This window comes from Pseudochaenichthys georgianus, chromosome 22 (assembly GCF_902827115.2).
Source record: "Pseudochaenichthys georgianus chromosome 22, fPseGeo1.2, whole genome shotgun sequence".
Classification (NCBI taxonomy): Eukaryota; Metazoa; Chordata; class Actinopteri; order Perciformes; family Channichthyidae; genus Pseudochaenichthys; species Pseudochaenichthys georgianus.
Genome location: NC_047524.1, coordinates 31,841,098 through 31,857,669, shown reverse-complemented (window position 1 = coordinate 31,857,669; position 16,572 = coordinate 31,841,098). Strand labels below are relative to the sequence as shown.

The window sequence follows — 16,572 nt, the reverse complement described above, 5'->3', positions numbered from 1 at the left end:
GAACCTGCGACCCTGCGAAGTTTTTCATCTCCGACCTTGTCAGGTATTGAACATTCAATAAATAAAGAACACAGAATTATTCAATATAAAACATAGAATTTGTGTGATTATACTAAATGATTTACAAATAAACACCACTGCATATTTACAACTGTTACACATGCTGATGTAACGCAAATGTTTCCAACTTGGGATCAATAAAGTATATCTTATCTTAAGCTGATCGATGGCTACTGCCATATTTGCACAATGTGCCTCTGAACCTTGACAAGTGCATGTTTCAGGCTCATCAATGAACAACAGGAGGGGTCACAGACATAAGACCAGCTGTTAAATAAAGCTCTTCTGATCTTAGCTGGCATGTGGGTATATATATTAATGCTGCCCATTATGGGCACAAGCAATTTACACCCATTTATTAATTATATGTTTTAAATTTGAGTGTTTCCTATCCCCTAAACCTCCAGGGATGTACACAGTTTAATACTGGCAACTTCTTATTATGGGAAATACGAAAACATTTTTTAAAACTACAACTCCCAGTAGAGACGTGCCATAAGCCGCGTTCACACTGCGGTACTTTTCCCACAAAGGTTCATGCGAACTTAGTTCATGATCGCGTTCACACCAAAAAGAGCCGGTACTAAAAGTAGTTCATGCGAACCTTTTTATTGGCTGGGCGAATTGCAAACCACGCCCCGTAAAACTCCCAAAAAGGTTTGTGAAGCCGCCATTTTATTATCCTCGCATTAGCATTATTAGCATTAGCATTAGCCTAGCGCAGAAATGCAGAGAGACTAACTTATGGCAACACAAAATAAAACATGGGAGCGGTGAAGATGAGGAGATGTCGGCGTTCTGGCGATTTACTCGGAAGGCTTCAGTAGAAGCTGCTGGGACTCCCAGCAGCTTCTACTGAAGCCTTCCCCAACTCCGGGGACTTCCGGCCGGGGACTTTGGGCGGCAGTATACGCCGTGAAGTGGTTTGCGGCCTGCCAGTAAACCCAGCGCCATATGGCTCTGAGTAAACCCAAAGCAGAAGAAGAAGAAGTGGCGTCAGCGGCTTAATTTGCCTAATCCACCCCCAGGGACTTTTTCTGGTGTGAACGCAATCTGTACTTAGTTCATGCGAACTAAAGAGTTTGCATGAACTAAGTTCGCATGAACCTTTGTTATGAAATCCAGTTTGGGACAGTCTGCCGTGGTTCCATCCCATTTGAAAGTGCTGTTTGACGCTCGGCGTAACCCTCGGCGCACACTCAAACATCCAATCAGAGCTTGAGGACTATCACGGGGTTTGTCAAGCGAAGCGGAGAGAATACTTACTTCCGGGTGTAAAATGCTCTAAAGCAACTACTATGAGCTGCTCCGACCCTCGGTCCTGACGGACTCCAACTTGTGTTTATTAATCAAACAACAAAATAAACACAAGGATAAGTATGTGTTATAGGTGAGTAAATAACAGTGTGTGGTTTAGAAAATAATACAAAATTAGAAGGAAAAAACGATGAAACAATACAGATTTCAGTATTCTGAGCCCCTACTCTCCCCATAACTGACGGCAACAAAAGTCCTACATTATTCAATTAAAATAAAGAAATAAAAACAATAAGTATGTCTTGATATTGAGTAAGAAAAAGGTTGATAAACGCTGTGAGAATGAATCTGCAGAGAGCATTTCACCGCGATCCCAACTCGTCTATTACCAACGTTCAGGGAGCTCTATGCAAGTCAATGGGACGCCCTGCCCGTTGAAAACTGACGCTCAAGGGGTACCCTGTGCGCACGGCTGGACTGGCCATCTGGCATACCGGGCATTTTCCCAGTAGGCCGACGAGCCTTTTGGGCCGACATGTCATTTTTTTTTTTTTCTGAAGTTCCGGCCCATAAGACGGGTAGATTGGCCCTCTGTTTAAATGTTTTTAGTAATTGACACTGGGCCGGCCCAATCAAATCTTTAATCACTTCCCCCTTTGGGGCGCTCGGTGTGCATCATTAAATCACGCCCCCAGGAGGTGAGCCGGCCGTTGAAGCCAAACTGCCTTTTTTTTCTAAAAAAAAAAAGTTCGAGTTAGAAATGGAGAAGGCGAAGGCCAAGGGGGAGCAGAAAAATTGCGGGTAAGAAAAAAGTAGGCCCTTCGTGCTGATGCTACCGCTTGTGTCAAAATAACCGACATGTTTAGTACAGGTGCAGGTCACAGGAGCAAGTTCAGGTGAAGTGTCTTGCCCAAGGACACAACGGCTTTACAGACGCAGCAGCGGCGGCGGGTTTCACCCCTTGATCTGATGATCATTGCACAGCGCACTGTGCCACACCGTCCATCTTCACGCCTCAAAGTCTCAGTACTCTGATACGTTGTCTCATTGAAAGAATGTTATTATTTTGTTAACCACCATTCATGAACAATTACTGTCAGCTGGCAGCTTGTTTTGTTTAGTTTATTTACTTATTTGGTTATAAGGGCAACAGTGGTCTTTTGGGACCTGAACATTTTTTTTATAGTCAGCTTTTTGTGGTAGTTTTGATTGACAATATCTGAATAATATAGAAATAGATAAAAAATGTAGTTTTGACCATTAACTGTGTGGTATTGTTATGTCAATGCCTATTTGTATGGACCTCTATCAGGGAATCCATTAATTCTGTATCATTGTGTTGAGCCAGGTAGCATCCCCAGAGGAGGAGAGTGTCAGTGAGAGTGAGGAGAGCAAAGAGCAGGAGGACATATATTGCTTTGCCCGCCCCGAGCCATCTATGTTACAGATGTTTTTAGAACAGCACCCCAAACAACATACCAGAAATCCAGTTGTGCACAAGGTATTCACCGGTAAAGATGGCACCAGCAGAAAGTGGCTTACATATTGCAAGGGACGTCATATGTTGTTTTGTTTTGTATGTCTGGCATTTGGGAAGAGGACTGACACTGGCACATTTATAACTGGAATGTCAGATTGGAGACACGCACACCAGCGTACAGAGGAGCACGAAAAAAGCCTTACACATTCAACCTGTGCTGAAGCTTTTTTCTTACGGTGCTCTAAAGCAGACATCGAAAGCATGTTTGCTGGCAGTCAGATGTCTGCTCATAGGGAACAAGTCCGAAAGAGACGTCAGGTTTTGGAGCGTGTGGTGGATGTGGTGAAAGTGCTTGGGAAGAGGGGGCTAAGCTACAGGCAGGTGGAGAATGAGGGAGCATATATGCTAGCTGACAACACCATGGACCACGGTAACTTTTTGGAGCTCATCCTTTTATTAGGAAAGTATGATGTCTGCTTAAAAGAGCATCTGGATGATTGCGTAGAGAAGAGCAAGACATTGCACCAATCCAGTGGAACAAAAGGTAGAGGGTCTCTCATCACCCTACTCTCCAAAACTACTGTTAACTCCATAATAAAAACGCATGACAATCGTTCTTCTCTGACATCATTACCAAAAACAAAAACAACGCACGTGCCTTGTTTGCTACCGTCGACAGACTAACTAACCCCCCAGTGTCAGTAGCCTCTGAATTTCTATCCACCAAGGCGTGCAATGATTTTGCCTCCTTTTTTACTGACAAAATTCAGAAAATCAGACAAGCAATCAGTGCCTCTGCATCAGGAACAGCAAATGTGTTGTCTCTGTGTCCACTTAACATCAATTCAGACATCATGACACAATTCCATCAGATTAATGATAAAAACCTAGAGGACATTATACAACTTCTGAAGTCCTCCTCCTGCCGCCTTGATATTATTCCAACAGGATTTTTCAAAGATGTTTTGCCTTGCATGGCCTCAGAACTACTTCATATAGTAAACAAATCTCTTCACTCAGGTATTTTTCCACAGGCCCTGAAAACTGCAGTCATTAAACCGCTCTTAAAAAAGAATAATCTAGATGCTTCAGTAATGAACAATTACAGGCCCATATCAAACCTCCCATTTCTAGGTAAAATCATTGAAAAAGTTGTTTTTCAACAGTTGAGTAATTTCTTGCATTTAAATAACTGTTTCGATGTGTTTCAGTCAGGCTTTCGTCGAAACCACAGCACTGAGACTGCTCTTGTAAAGGTCTTTAATGACATCCACTTAAACACATACAGTGGCAGAACTTCAGTGTTAGTATTATTAGATCTCAGTGCTGCGTTTGACACTGTTGACCACAGCATATTACTAGACCGACTGGAAAACTGGGTGGGACTTTCGGAAACAGTTCTAAATTGGTTTGAATCCTACTTAAAGGATATAAACAACTTTGTTTCTATCGGTAAATACACATCTGAGTTGACAAATATGACATGTGGGGTTCCTCAAGGCTCCATCTTGGGGCCTCTTCTCTTTAACATCTACATGCTACCACTGGCTCAGATAATGAAGAACAACAAAATAAGTTACCATAGCTATGCAGATGACACACACATTTACGTAACAATTTCACCAGGAGACTATGCTCCAATTCAAACACTGAGTAAGTGCATTAAACAAATCAATGACTGTATGTGTCAGAACTTTCTCCAATTAAACAAAGATAAAACTGAGGTAATGGTTTTTGGAGCCAAGGCAGAACGTATAAAAGTTAGCGCTGAGCTTCAGTCTGCAATGTTCAAACCAACAGATAAAGCCAGAAATCTAGGTGTAGTCATGGACTCTGACCTGAGTTTCAACAGTCACATTAAAACAGTGACTAAATCAGCCTACTATCACCTAAAGAATATATCTAGGATTAAAAGACTAATGTCACAGCAGGATTTGGAAAAACTTGTCCATGCTTTTATCTTCAGTAGACTGGACTACTGCAATGGTGTCTTCACAGGTCTCACTAAAAAATATATTAGGAAGCTGCAGCTGATTCAGAACGCCGCTGCTCGAGTCCTCACTAACACTAAGAAAGTGGATCACATCACTCCAGTTCTGAAGTCTTTACACTGGCTTCCTGTGTGTCAAAGAATAGATTTCCAAATATTGCTGCTGGTTTATAAAGCACTGAATGGTTTAGGCCCAAAATATATTTCTGACCTCCTGCTAAATTATGAACCATCCAGATCTCTCAGGTCCTCAGGGACTGGTCAGCTTTCTGTCCCCAGAGTCAGAACTAAACATGGTAAAGCAGCGTTCAGTTATTATGCTCCAAATATCTGGAACAAACTCCCAGAAACCTGCAGGTCCGCTGCAACTCTTACTACTTTTAAATCCAGGCTGAAGACTTTTCTTTTTGTCGCTGCTTTTAATTGAACTATTCATATCTTAAACTGCACTGTAACTTTTATCCATGTACTTTTTCTTTTAATGTTTAATTGAACTATTCATATTTTAGACTGCACTGTAACTTGTATCCATGTATTTTTCCTTTTAATGTTTATTTTATTAGCTTTTCTTTTTTAATGCTTAATGTCTTTCATTTTTTGTAAAGCACTTTGAATTGCCTTTTGTTGAAAAGTGCTATATAAATAAACTTGCCCTGCCTTGCCTTAAATCCTGAACTTCACCCTCTCTTTGACAGGATGCCATCACTTGCCTTTTAAAGGATTCATCTAAAGAGGTCACTCTCCCAAAGCCCCCCAACCACACTCACACATGCAAACAGACACACAGACACACACACACACACACACACACACTAACTCCTACCCCGAGGAATGGACGCTGGACATAGTGCCCCTCTCCACAACAAGCATTCATTTGAGTTATTTCAGTCTAGTATATAAGTTACTTTGTGTGTACAGTATATATATACATATATATATATATATCTTGCAAGTTGTGTACTTTTGTAATTTATGTGGGATTTCTGTCAAATGTTGCTTCAACTCCCTTTGTAAATGTAAATCTCTCTTTCAAACCTATTATCAGGAAAAAAAATAAAGACAGTGGATAGTATTTTTGGTTAAGCCTGTGTTCCTTCAGTTCTGTGTTATCTGTGAGGTTCTGAGAAACCAGCCGCCTAACCCCCTGATCCCACCGGACGCGGCTGCGCTGCGCTGTGACCTCTTCCTGCGTCATAACCCACCAGGCGCGTTTCAAAACGTTGCGGAAGCGGAGCATCGTGTGTGCAGCCTCGCAGTTGTTGGATGAACGTTCCACTTCCTGCCTGCGCGTCAAAAATAGGATTCATCCTAAATTTTAGAAATTCCTTGCGGCGAGGAGCTTCTGGGACGCTTCGAGCCGCGGCGCAGCGGGTCTGGTGGAATAGCACCCATTGACTAGAGTGGCCGCGATCGCTAAAAACGCCGCAGCCGCAGCGCAGCGCAGACTCTCCTGGTGGGATTAGGGGTAAGATTTGCACTATAGCCCCTTGCGTGCATCAATCAATCATATTTTATTTATATAGCCCAATATCACAAATTACAAATTGATTTTGTCCCTTTCAATAAACTACAGTTAACAAGAAATACCTACGGATCCCAGGATTCTTCTTGAGAAGGTGCAGCTGCACAGTATAATTGCAGCACTGTGGCATACTCCGGCAGCAGGACTTACCCAGTAGCTGTTTCAGAACCGACTGACAGTCGTAACCTTCACTCAAAGAAAGCAAAAACCGAAAAAAGACAACTAGTAGTATACAGGTTAGATTATGATTTATTTTAATGGCCTACACTAACAGGGATGTGATGGATGGACATTTAGTTAAATGTTCTAGCTATGTGCCTACTGTCAGCACAAATGAACACAATAACTAAACCAACAGATGCCTGACCTCCCGTTCAGATCAATTGGCAATGACCCAGTGCTTCTCAAAGTGTGGTCCGCGGACCACTGGTGGTCCGTGAGCGCCCCCTAGTGGTCCGTGAGTATATTGGTAACATTTTAAATAAATAAATTCATTTCAGTTTTCCGCACTCTCGCAGGAATATCTCCGCAATGGAGCAAGGTTAAGTTTCACTTTCATTGCATGATATAGCCCAGCGCAACACCTTCATCACACATGTTGCCACTTGTTTGTACCATTTTCAGGCGATTTGTAATCTGTTCTAGAAAAACAATGTGTTTTTTGATATTTGTGGAGTTAGGTGGTCCGCGAGTGTTTTTTTATTGGTTAAGTGGTCCTTGGTATGAAAACGTTTGAGAAACACTGGGCTACGCCATTCAATATCCTCGATGAGTCGCCCTTGCTAAGTTATTCCCTGTATGTGTCAGACCACGATGCAATGTTCAAGTTCCCATATGTCTTTGCTAAACTTGATACTACTTTTGTTAGGGTACAACCGTTGACTTTGCATTCTACTTGGGATTTGGTTACAAAATTACTTTAATGACATTCCCTTCCTCAGGTTGACGCTCATGGCAACATCCTCCTGACCAACCTGACCAGTGAGATGAGTGGAGCAGATATGATGGGTGTTCTCAATGACCCTCGGGCTACGATGTTCTCCTACGACAGCGCCAGCATACAGTACCGCAAGCCCATGACCAGCCGAGACCTGTACGGACGACCGGCCCTCGACCGGCCAATGGGCCACAAGAAGGGGCGCTTGCGGAGGAGGGCCTCGCAGCTCAAAGTCAAGATCCCCGACCTCACGGATGTCAACGCCATAGACAAGTGGTCTCGCGTGGTTTTCCCGATTGCGTTCACCTTCTTCAACCTGGTCTACTGGTTTTACTACGTCAATTAGGGTGGCAGTAGAGAAAGTTAACCGGGGCTTGTACAGCGATGAAAACGATGGAGGATTTGTATAAATTGTGTTTTGGAATGAGATGTAGAACTGGATGTCTTTACAATGTAAATACAATTTAATATATAATATATAAATATATATATATAACAGAGGTATAATTTATAAAAAATCCTATCACTTTTCCTGTACTCATCTGTACAAAATAGATGGATGAAAATAATGGAATTTAAGACACAGTAAAGACATAGTATCTCTAAGCAAAAACTTGCCAAAAAGACTTTTGAAATTACCGGCAATGATCTTTCATTTGTTCTATCTCATTTACTTACCTTCTGTTATCTCACTTTTTGCATGTGAATGAAACACAACCTTTTTGTTTGCTTAAGGTAAAAAAAAAAACAAGAGACAAAGCCCAGCGCAAAACAAGTAGGTGACTTGTAACTGAAGCTCACCTAACTTATTAAGAGAAGACATGTTGTTGATTCCCATCATAATATATAGTCCTTATTTGGCGCTCAGACAGTGCTCCGACTGAGGTTTTTTTTGTAGACTTGCGTTGAAATCCTTCTCTGACAGTCATATGCAAGCTATAAAACATGTCAAATTGCTTTTTATGATGCGGGGTTATTTCTGACAAGTTTCTTTTCTTTAAAAAAGGAAGCTTTGCATGGCTCTACTGAGCCAATCTGTATTATAATCATTATACTGTATGCTTGCGAAACAATCATTGCATTTAAGGTAAGTACAGGACAGAGGTTAATTGGAACTCCAGTCATTTCTCAAAAACAAAATGTATCTACGATATTCTCACAGCGTCTGTGAGCATGTACAATGTAATTTTCTTTAAAAGAAATCAGGTAAAGAATGACCAATGATGTCACCATGCTTTCAAAATCACATTAAAAATGTAAAGCCCTGATAAAACTCGCTGCTGGTGTTGCAACACGTACATTTTTAATGACATTTTTGTGAGATTGTAAAAACTATAACAAAATATTTATAAATTATATAATACATAACTTATTGCATTGGGGTTATTCTCCCGATGGGTCAAATCATTTAAGCCTACCCCTAAGCACAAGGTCAATCTTACTCTTAACTTTCAGTTTTTCAGTGGATTGTCTTTTTTTTATCAAGGCTCATGAATATGGCCGAGGTATGAGTTCTAAGACCAAGTTCTAGTTTGCTCCATCTCCAGTCCTCGATCAGGACCAAAATACACTACAAAACTAGTGGTGAGGACAGTAATATTATGGACATTAAGATAGAGACAACAACTAGCATCGCACCAAGTGAATGCACCTGCCAGCCTGTTGCCAGCTTGTTCCTGTAAATTGCATGCATATCGGACAATTCCTCACCTTGCAAATTATGATTAGTGCCCATGCAGGAAGAAGGGTGTCCTTAAAATATAGTGAAATGGATAGTTAGAATGGAGAGGTCAGGAACTTGAATGGTCATCTAGCAAGCTCATGCACAAGACTGGAGTTTGTGTTGGTAAATTGTTTAAGCTTCAGCAGCGCACAGGTTTTCTGCATGGGTGCATATACACCCTGTAACCAGAAGATGTGAAACCAAGGACTCTATTATTTGTTTGTTCCATAGATAATAGTAGGATTTGTTGTATGACTTGACCTTCCTTCCAATTGGTCCTCGAAGAGTTCCTGGAGATTATTTGATATGAAGGGGAGTATTGTTATGTTGAAAATGTTCATGATGATGAAATCAATTTGCTACCATGTTAAGGTCTTCTACTGCTTTGGGTTCTGGTATAAACGTGTTAATCTCTGGGTATGTACAACTGGCAAAACCATTATCAACACACTCACAGGCATGCACAGCTGTTAAACCACCAACAGATCATTTGAAACCAGAATGTATCAAACTAGACAGCACTTTTCTAGTCGTCTGTAGTGCATAACTCACGTTACAGAGTCAACCCTGTTGCCAGCTATGAAAGGTAATACAGGACATTTATACTTAGAATACCACAAAAAAAAGACAAAAGATTGTGGTTATGGCAGATAAACAACGCTAATGGACAATACAGTTTGGCTCCAAAAACAAAAGCACTTGAATCAGTATTGGGGACAATTTCCTGGAATACTGATCTGTTCTTGTCCAATGAATTACTTTCATCAGATTACCATTGACAGAAAAGGCATCCTGTACCGTTAAATAGTAGCCTCAGACACATCGTGCATTTATGTAATTCTTTAATCCAGTCAGAGTGACCTGATATACCCAATTTCCTACTTATCTTGGTAGTCCTAGCTAAGGGAGTCTGTCTTGGCAAATATCCTATGAGGTTTCTTGGTTCTATCATTGTTTCACTTTAAAGAAGCTGTCTTTTCAAAGCCCACAAACTACACAAGCTTATTGATAGAACATTGCATTATAATTATTGCAAAACAAAAATGGAAATAGAGTCGCTGGTTTTGGTAGAGACTAATGCAGTTAAAGGCAGTTTCACTTTGTTGTTGCAAGGTTTCTATTTTACTGGTCACTGAGTGAGTATATGGGTGGTGAATGATAGGTGACCTCTCCTCAATTACATTTACGAATTGTCTTTAGAGCTTTGGCCATAACTTAACTATCAGTTAAGCTAACATTGCGCTAATTAACTTAATTGCTGAGAACTATGAAGACCGCATAAGTCAGACGGGTCAGGAAACCCAAGCAATCAGACGATCAAGTGTAGACAAACCCACTCTTATCCAAATGATCTAAAACACTTAATTGGAGGCAAATATAAATCTGACTTCAACGTATATATTGTTCAATTTCTTATGGAAAAAAAAAATCAAGCAGGTACTCTTTGGAAACATGTATTTTTAAACCTGTCTTTAGCTATGTTTCTACTTTCCCAGATCACTTTTCGAAATGACAGCATTGACTACTACAAATTAAGAAAGGAAGAAGAAATAATCAGACTTTTAAGGGTTTAAGTTAAAGAGCCTGTGACACGAGTTTCCCCCATCATCCAAACCCATCAATTTGAGTACATATTGTCCCCTTGAAAACTGTTACTGAACTGATTTTGGATATTTGTACTTTGATAACCATTAATCTGCCTTCAATGTTGACCATTTTCTGGATCTTCTCGGGATTCTTCAAGTCCCGCCAAATGATGTGTGACGTCATTGCGCGCACAGCGCTCCAGCTGCACCGTTCAGGATCCCAGCTTCTGCATGTAAACGCACGATGGTGCACACAGCAGCAAGCTCAGACAGCGATGACAGTTTAATTTTGAACGTGTCTGAGAGCTCATATGAGGCTGAAGGATCGGTTTATGTTGTATCTGTTAGAAGTTTAGGAATGAGGTGCGTCAATATGGGCGATCATACGGTCATGTAGCCAGTGGTGGACTGGGACTAAAAATCATCCCGGGACTCTCGACCAGCCCACTTCGGTACCGCTAGTAAATTGTCAACGGGGGGAGTGGGGGATGTGCTAGTGACTTATCCGACCGGCCCACTTCGGTACCGGCCACTGCACCCAGCCCAGCCCACGTAAACTGTCAACGGGGGGAGCCTCGCTGCGGGGAAACGGTGGACCTAGTGTCCCGATCGGAGTGGGAATAATAATAATAATAATAATCCGTCCATTTATCCATTAATTTCCCCAACATTGTGGTAAAAAAACACACGTTTAATCCATGTTGGTGTACTACAACTACAAAAAGCATCGGTTTGTTTTCTCATCAGGAAATGCAGACCGGCTCAAACAAACGATTTGTAATCATCATCCTCACGATAATTTAATGTATCATATGTTCGCCGAATTGACATGAAAGCACTAATAAATGTAGTTTCATCCACTTGAGTTTACAACTACAAAAATAATCGATTTGTTTTTATATCACATCCGACGGGAGGAAATTCAGCAGCTCTCACTACCGATTTTTAATCCTAATGTAATCATCATCTTCACCACGATCATTTATGTTTATGTCGCCGAATTGACATGAAAGCACTGACAAATATGAATATACTGTAGTCAACTTCATTAAAACTTTATTAACGTGCCTAAACTCAGTAATTCACCATTTCTACGTATGACAACACACTTTGTCCGTGTTTGGCTCTCTCGCCGCACAGTGAAGCGTTCCCGCATTGACGTCACTTCCGGCTTCCCCCAAAACTTCAAAATGAGTCGAAGGAATTTCCCCGCGATGTTCGAAATTATTGATATTTATCGGAACGGTATCGCAACTTCTTTCTTAAACTGACGGTTCGAGATGACTAGTAGCCCAATATTTCATTGCACAACAGTTGTTGGGATGCTGTCACAGGCTCTTTAAGGACGAACTGGTGATGTACAGTATATTAACAGCAACATGATGGTTATGAGAAATGTGGACAGCTTGTTTTATCAGGGCTTTAAACAGAGAAAAATACAAAGGCTTCTACAGGACACAATAGTAGCGGTGTGCTCTTTCCTCATGGCTGAATATTGTGCCTTTACCAAGAATCTCAATATTTTCACAGGGTTTAACTTAACTTCTATCTAGTGAGTAGAATTTAAAAATAAATCATCTTGTACTTTTTTTAGATTAAGAAGAACAAGGAGAACCAAAAACAGAGGTGGACTCTTTTCTGACGCTCTAGCGTACGGTACCATTATCTAAGCGTAGATTGTAGTTGTAAGACATTCCAGCATTTCGATGACAATCTTTTGAATTCAATGCTGAAAAGAAAATCTCCTGCGAGGCAGGTCTCCATTATGCCAGTTTTGCTGTTTCTACCCAGAGCAGAGTGGACGGACAGGAGGTGGGAAAAAAAAAAAAAACAGCTTTTCTTCTCAACAAAGGATGCAAAGCAGATGGACTCTTGTTTTTCTGTGAATGGACGAGCTAATGGAAGCCATGAACAACTGTTTTGCCTACAGGCTGTGGGGGGGGCTGGACTCTTATTGTGTAAAATTACTGTACCATTTTTCTCTCATGCTCTTTATGTGCTCTCAAGTGGAATGGGGTGTGGGTGAGTTTCCTTGTGTGTCTTTAGTTTGTTAACAGGCAAACATAAGACTGTGTGTGTGTGTGTGTGTGTGTGTGTGTGTGTGTGTGTGTGTGTGTGTGTGTGTGTGTGTGTGTGTGTGTGTGTGTGTGTGTGTGTGTGTGTGTGTGTGTGTGTGTGTGTGTGTGTGCGTGCGTGCGTGCGTGCGTGCGTGCGTGCGTGCGTGTGTGAGTGCGTGTGTGTGTGTGTGTGTGGAATACAAATTATTTGTGTCCACTAGAGACTTCAAAGAATAAGGTTTAAATAAAATTGCTGACATCTCTACCAACTAAGTGGTATTTGGCTGAATTATTAGAAACATGTATATTTGTCTGTTTTTTTGTTGTGTGAATATCTCACCAAAGATTGGGGCTTGATGAAAGGGCCCGACTAAAATAGTTTGCTTCCCAGGTTAATTGTGCTATGATAATATGAGCATCATCTGCATAGAGGTTCATTGGAGCACTACACAGTAAAGTAGACTCTTTTGAAACGGAAAATAGCTTGTAACTCTTATAATGTCACCATGATGTGGAATATTAATTCATTTGTAGATTATGTTGCAAATTGCTAATTTGTCTCAAGGTACACATTTTCCATTTGACCTAAGAAAAGTGTTTTGGGTTACATGCCATGCTGAATTTGTTGACCAAACTTTACATAAAGAACTGTACACGGTTAACAATTTCCTTCTTAGAACATCCCAACAGTTCTGCTTAGTAGGCTGCATTCAGCCATGAACAGTTCAGTGAACTGCTTCACAAGTTCAAGTGTGATGATGGTGGATCTTGAAGGACAAGTCTGTTATGTAGCGATGGTGTTAATATCCCTTGATTGCATTCTTGAGACATGCTGCTTCCTGGACTCTGCAGGATGGTCGAGTGAGGGATGGCAGCCAGTGAGTTATCAAGTGGGAACTCTTAGCTCTCAATAGGCTCGTTCACACCGGAGTACTTTTCCCGTTTAGTTCCGTTCGTACCCCTTATGTCGCGTTCACACCAAAAAGGGTACTTAGTGCCGGGAACTTTTACCCCCATTTGTAGTGCCTGCTAGAGAGGTGGTACTCTCCTGGGGGAAGAAAAGTGCCCCAGTTCTGATTGGATGGGCAAATTGCAAACCACGCCCTGCAAAAACTCTGAAATGTTTTGTAGAGCCGCCATTTTATTACCCTTGCATTAGCATTATTAGCATTAGCATTCGCCCAGTGCACCAACGCAGAGACTAACTTATGGCAACACAAAAGAAAACATGGGAGTGGTGGAGATGAGGAGGTGTCGGCGTTCTGGCGATTTACTCGGAAGGCTTCAGTAGAAGCTGCTGGGAGTCCCAGCAGCCTCTACTGAAGCCTTCCCCAACTCCGGGGACTTCCGGCCGGGGACTCGGGGGGCAGTATACGCCGTGAAGTTGTTTGCGGCCTGCCAGTAAACCCAAAGCAGAAGAAGACGAAGTGACGTCAGCGGCTCATTTGCGTAATCTTCCGTCAGGGAACTTATTCCGGTGTGAACACGATCGGCTCTTAGTTCCATAGGGGAACTAAGTGCTGGGAACTAAGTACGGCAAAGTACTTGGTGTGAACGCGGCTAATGTTTCACTGATACAACACCTCCAGAGGGGTTCATTTCGCTTCCTTCATAGCCGCTGACTGCCCCTTTCCTTCAGTTCTTTGACTGCGTGCCTTAGGGCCATCTTATTCCCTGCTAACGGAGTAGCCTCGTCATCGCTGAGCCTCTGCAGCCTTCCTGAACTGTCCGGACCTTTTCTTCCCCGCTACGTTCAGCTCAATGATCTGACCACACAACTCAGTCTCACGGCATTTTGTGTTGTAGTCACAACATTGAATCTATTGATTCGTGTTCACCAACACGATTTTCCCCTTTTTTTCGTGTCACACAGAACGATTTTAAAAGCAATGTATTTCTATTGGTAGTATGTTTCGTGCCTGCAGCACGTCTTTTTGTCTGTTCGGGTCTTGGAAGACCGACCAGAAGCTGTGGGGTTCATAAAAACATGTTCTTACTCAATATCAAGCCACGATTACTGTTTTTATTTTAAATCTTATAATGTCGGACTTTTTTTGTCATCTGTAAGGAAAATAAATGGGGCTCAGAGCCTCAGAATACTGAAATCTGTATTTTTTCAAATATTTGTTTCCTTCTAATTTGTTATTATTTTCTAAATAATTTATCTGCAATTGACATGAATGGAAACGAGTAATAAAGTATATTCATTACTCGTTATTCTCTACTAATAGTTAATTAAAGACTGTATAATGGCTATTTTGCACATCCCTTTCAAGATTTCAAGATTTTCTAAGGTTTATTGACATAATGTATGTATGTATGTATGTATGTATGTATGTATGTAGCCTTTATTTAACCAGGTGAAGCTCCTTGAGATCAAAAGATCTATTTTTAAAGGGTGACCTGCAGGACATTAGTTACACATGTAACATAAAAACAACAGAACAACAATAAGGATGACATACAACATAATGTACAGGGTACAGTTTACAAAACTCTATTCACAGTGACAGGTACCATGAGTATCAAACAGCATGTCACCCAGCTGAGTTTTAAAATGATGCAGGGGAACCAAAGTGCTCAGTTTTAAACAGGTTTGCAGACTGTTCCAAGTTAGTGGAGCTGCACATCTAACAGCTTTCTTCCCTAAGACAGTCCTAGCACTTGGCACATTTAATAAAACAACATCATGAGATCTCAGGCAATACGTACTTTCAATTCGTTGAGAGATCAGAGAGCAGATATAAAAAGGTAGTTTACCCAACATGGCTTTATAGATGAACATGTACCAGTGACTGAGCCTCCGTACAGTTAGTGAAGGCAGACCTGCCTTGGCATACAGGGTACAGTGATGAGTGAGTGCTTTACAGTTAGTAACAAATTTCAGAGCACTGTGATACGCAGCATCTAACTTTTCCAGGCAATGGGCCGGTGCATTCATATAGATCAGATCCCCATAGTCCAGCACAGGTCAAAAGGTCACAGAGCCTTTTCCTGGCTTCAAATGAGAAACAGGACTTGTTTCTGAAAAAGAAACTTAGCCTAACCCTCAGCTTTTTAAGCAGGTTATTGACATGAAGTTTAAAAGAGAGACACTCATCAAGCCAGATACCAAGGTATTTGTAACAGGCAACAACTTCAAGTTTTGTTCCTTGCGTAGTTACAATATCTAAAACAGGCTCTGGTGTCTTTTTAGCTTTTGAAAAGAGCATTATCTTGGTTTTATCCACATTTAAAAGAAGCTTTAGTTCAGAGAGCTGAGTCTGAATAGTGTTAAAAACAGCCTGTAATTTAACAACAGCCTCTTTAATGGAGGGACCTGCACAGTACATCACGGTATCGTCCGCATAAAAATGTAAAGTAGCTTCATCTACATTATCACCTAAACTGTTAATATATATGGAGAATAAAAGTGGTCCTAAAACAGAACCTTGTGGTACACCATTAGAAATGTTTAACCACTCAGAAGACAGTCCATCAAAATGAACACATTGGGACCTTTCAGAGAGGTAGTTCACAAACCACCCACTGCATGGCTGTATATGCCAATACTGAGTAGCCTCTGTTTTAAAATGCGATGATCAACGGTGTCAAACGCTTTGGAAAGGTCAATAAACAGAGCTGCACAACTCTGCTTATTATCTAAAATACTAGTAATATCATTCACCACTTTCATTGTGGCAGTGATGGTGATGAAGCTGAGCGCAAGTTCAACAAAAATTCCCACTACAGAAGACCTAACACTCCGTATTGCTCGTCATGGCAATACTCGCTCCCTCCACTGGATGACAGGGAGCGCCACTCCTTAGCCAACATATCACTTCCCTCCATTCACAAGCCTAATTATCGCACCTGTTAAACCCTCTATATATGCTCTCCCCTTTCCTATCAGCTGTCTTCCAGGCGTCAACGCGCAAGCAGCAGCAGAGCTTCGTCCCAGCTCCAGGCATTATTCATCAG

The 16,572-nt window shown here is 41.4% G+C and overlaps 1 protein-coding gene across 2 annotated transcripts in view; it reads left to right on the top strand.

Annotated features, from left to right (window-relative positions):
• The window catches only part of gabrb1 (gamma-aminobutyric acid type A receptor subunit beta1), a 98,874-nt gene extending 84,293 nt beyond the window's left edge, over positions 1-14,581 (top strand). The window contains exon 9 of one of the 2 annotated variants that reach the window (XM_034112077.2): positions 7,251-14,581. In XM_034112077.2, coding sequence (XP_033967968.1) covers positions 7,251-7,592 — 342 coding nt within the window. In that variant the 3' untranslated portion in view covers positions 7,593-14,581. Of the gene's footprint in view, positions 1-5,482; positions 5,668-7,250 lie in introns of those variants that run through there. The other variant, XM_034112078.2, reaches the window with a different exon arrangement.
• The last annotated feature ends 1,991 nt before the right edge of the window (positions 14,582-16,572 follow it).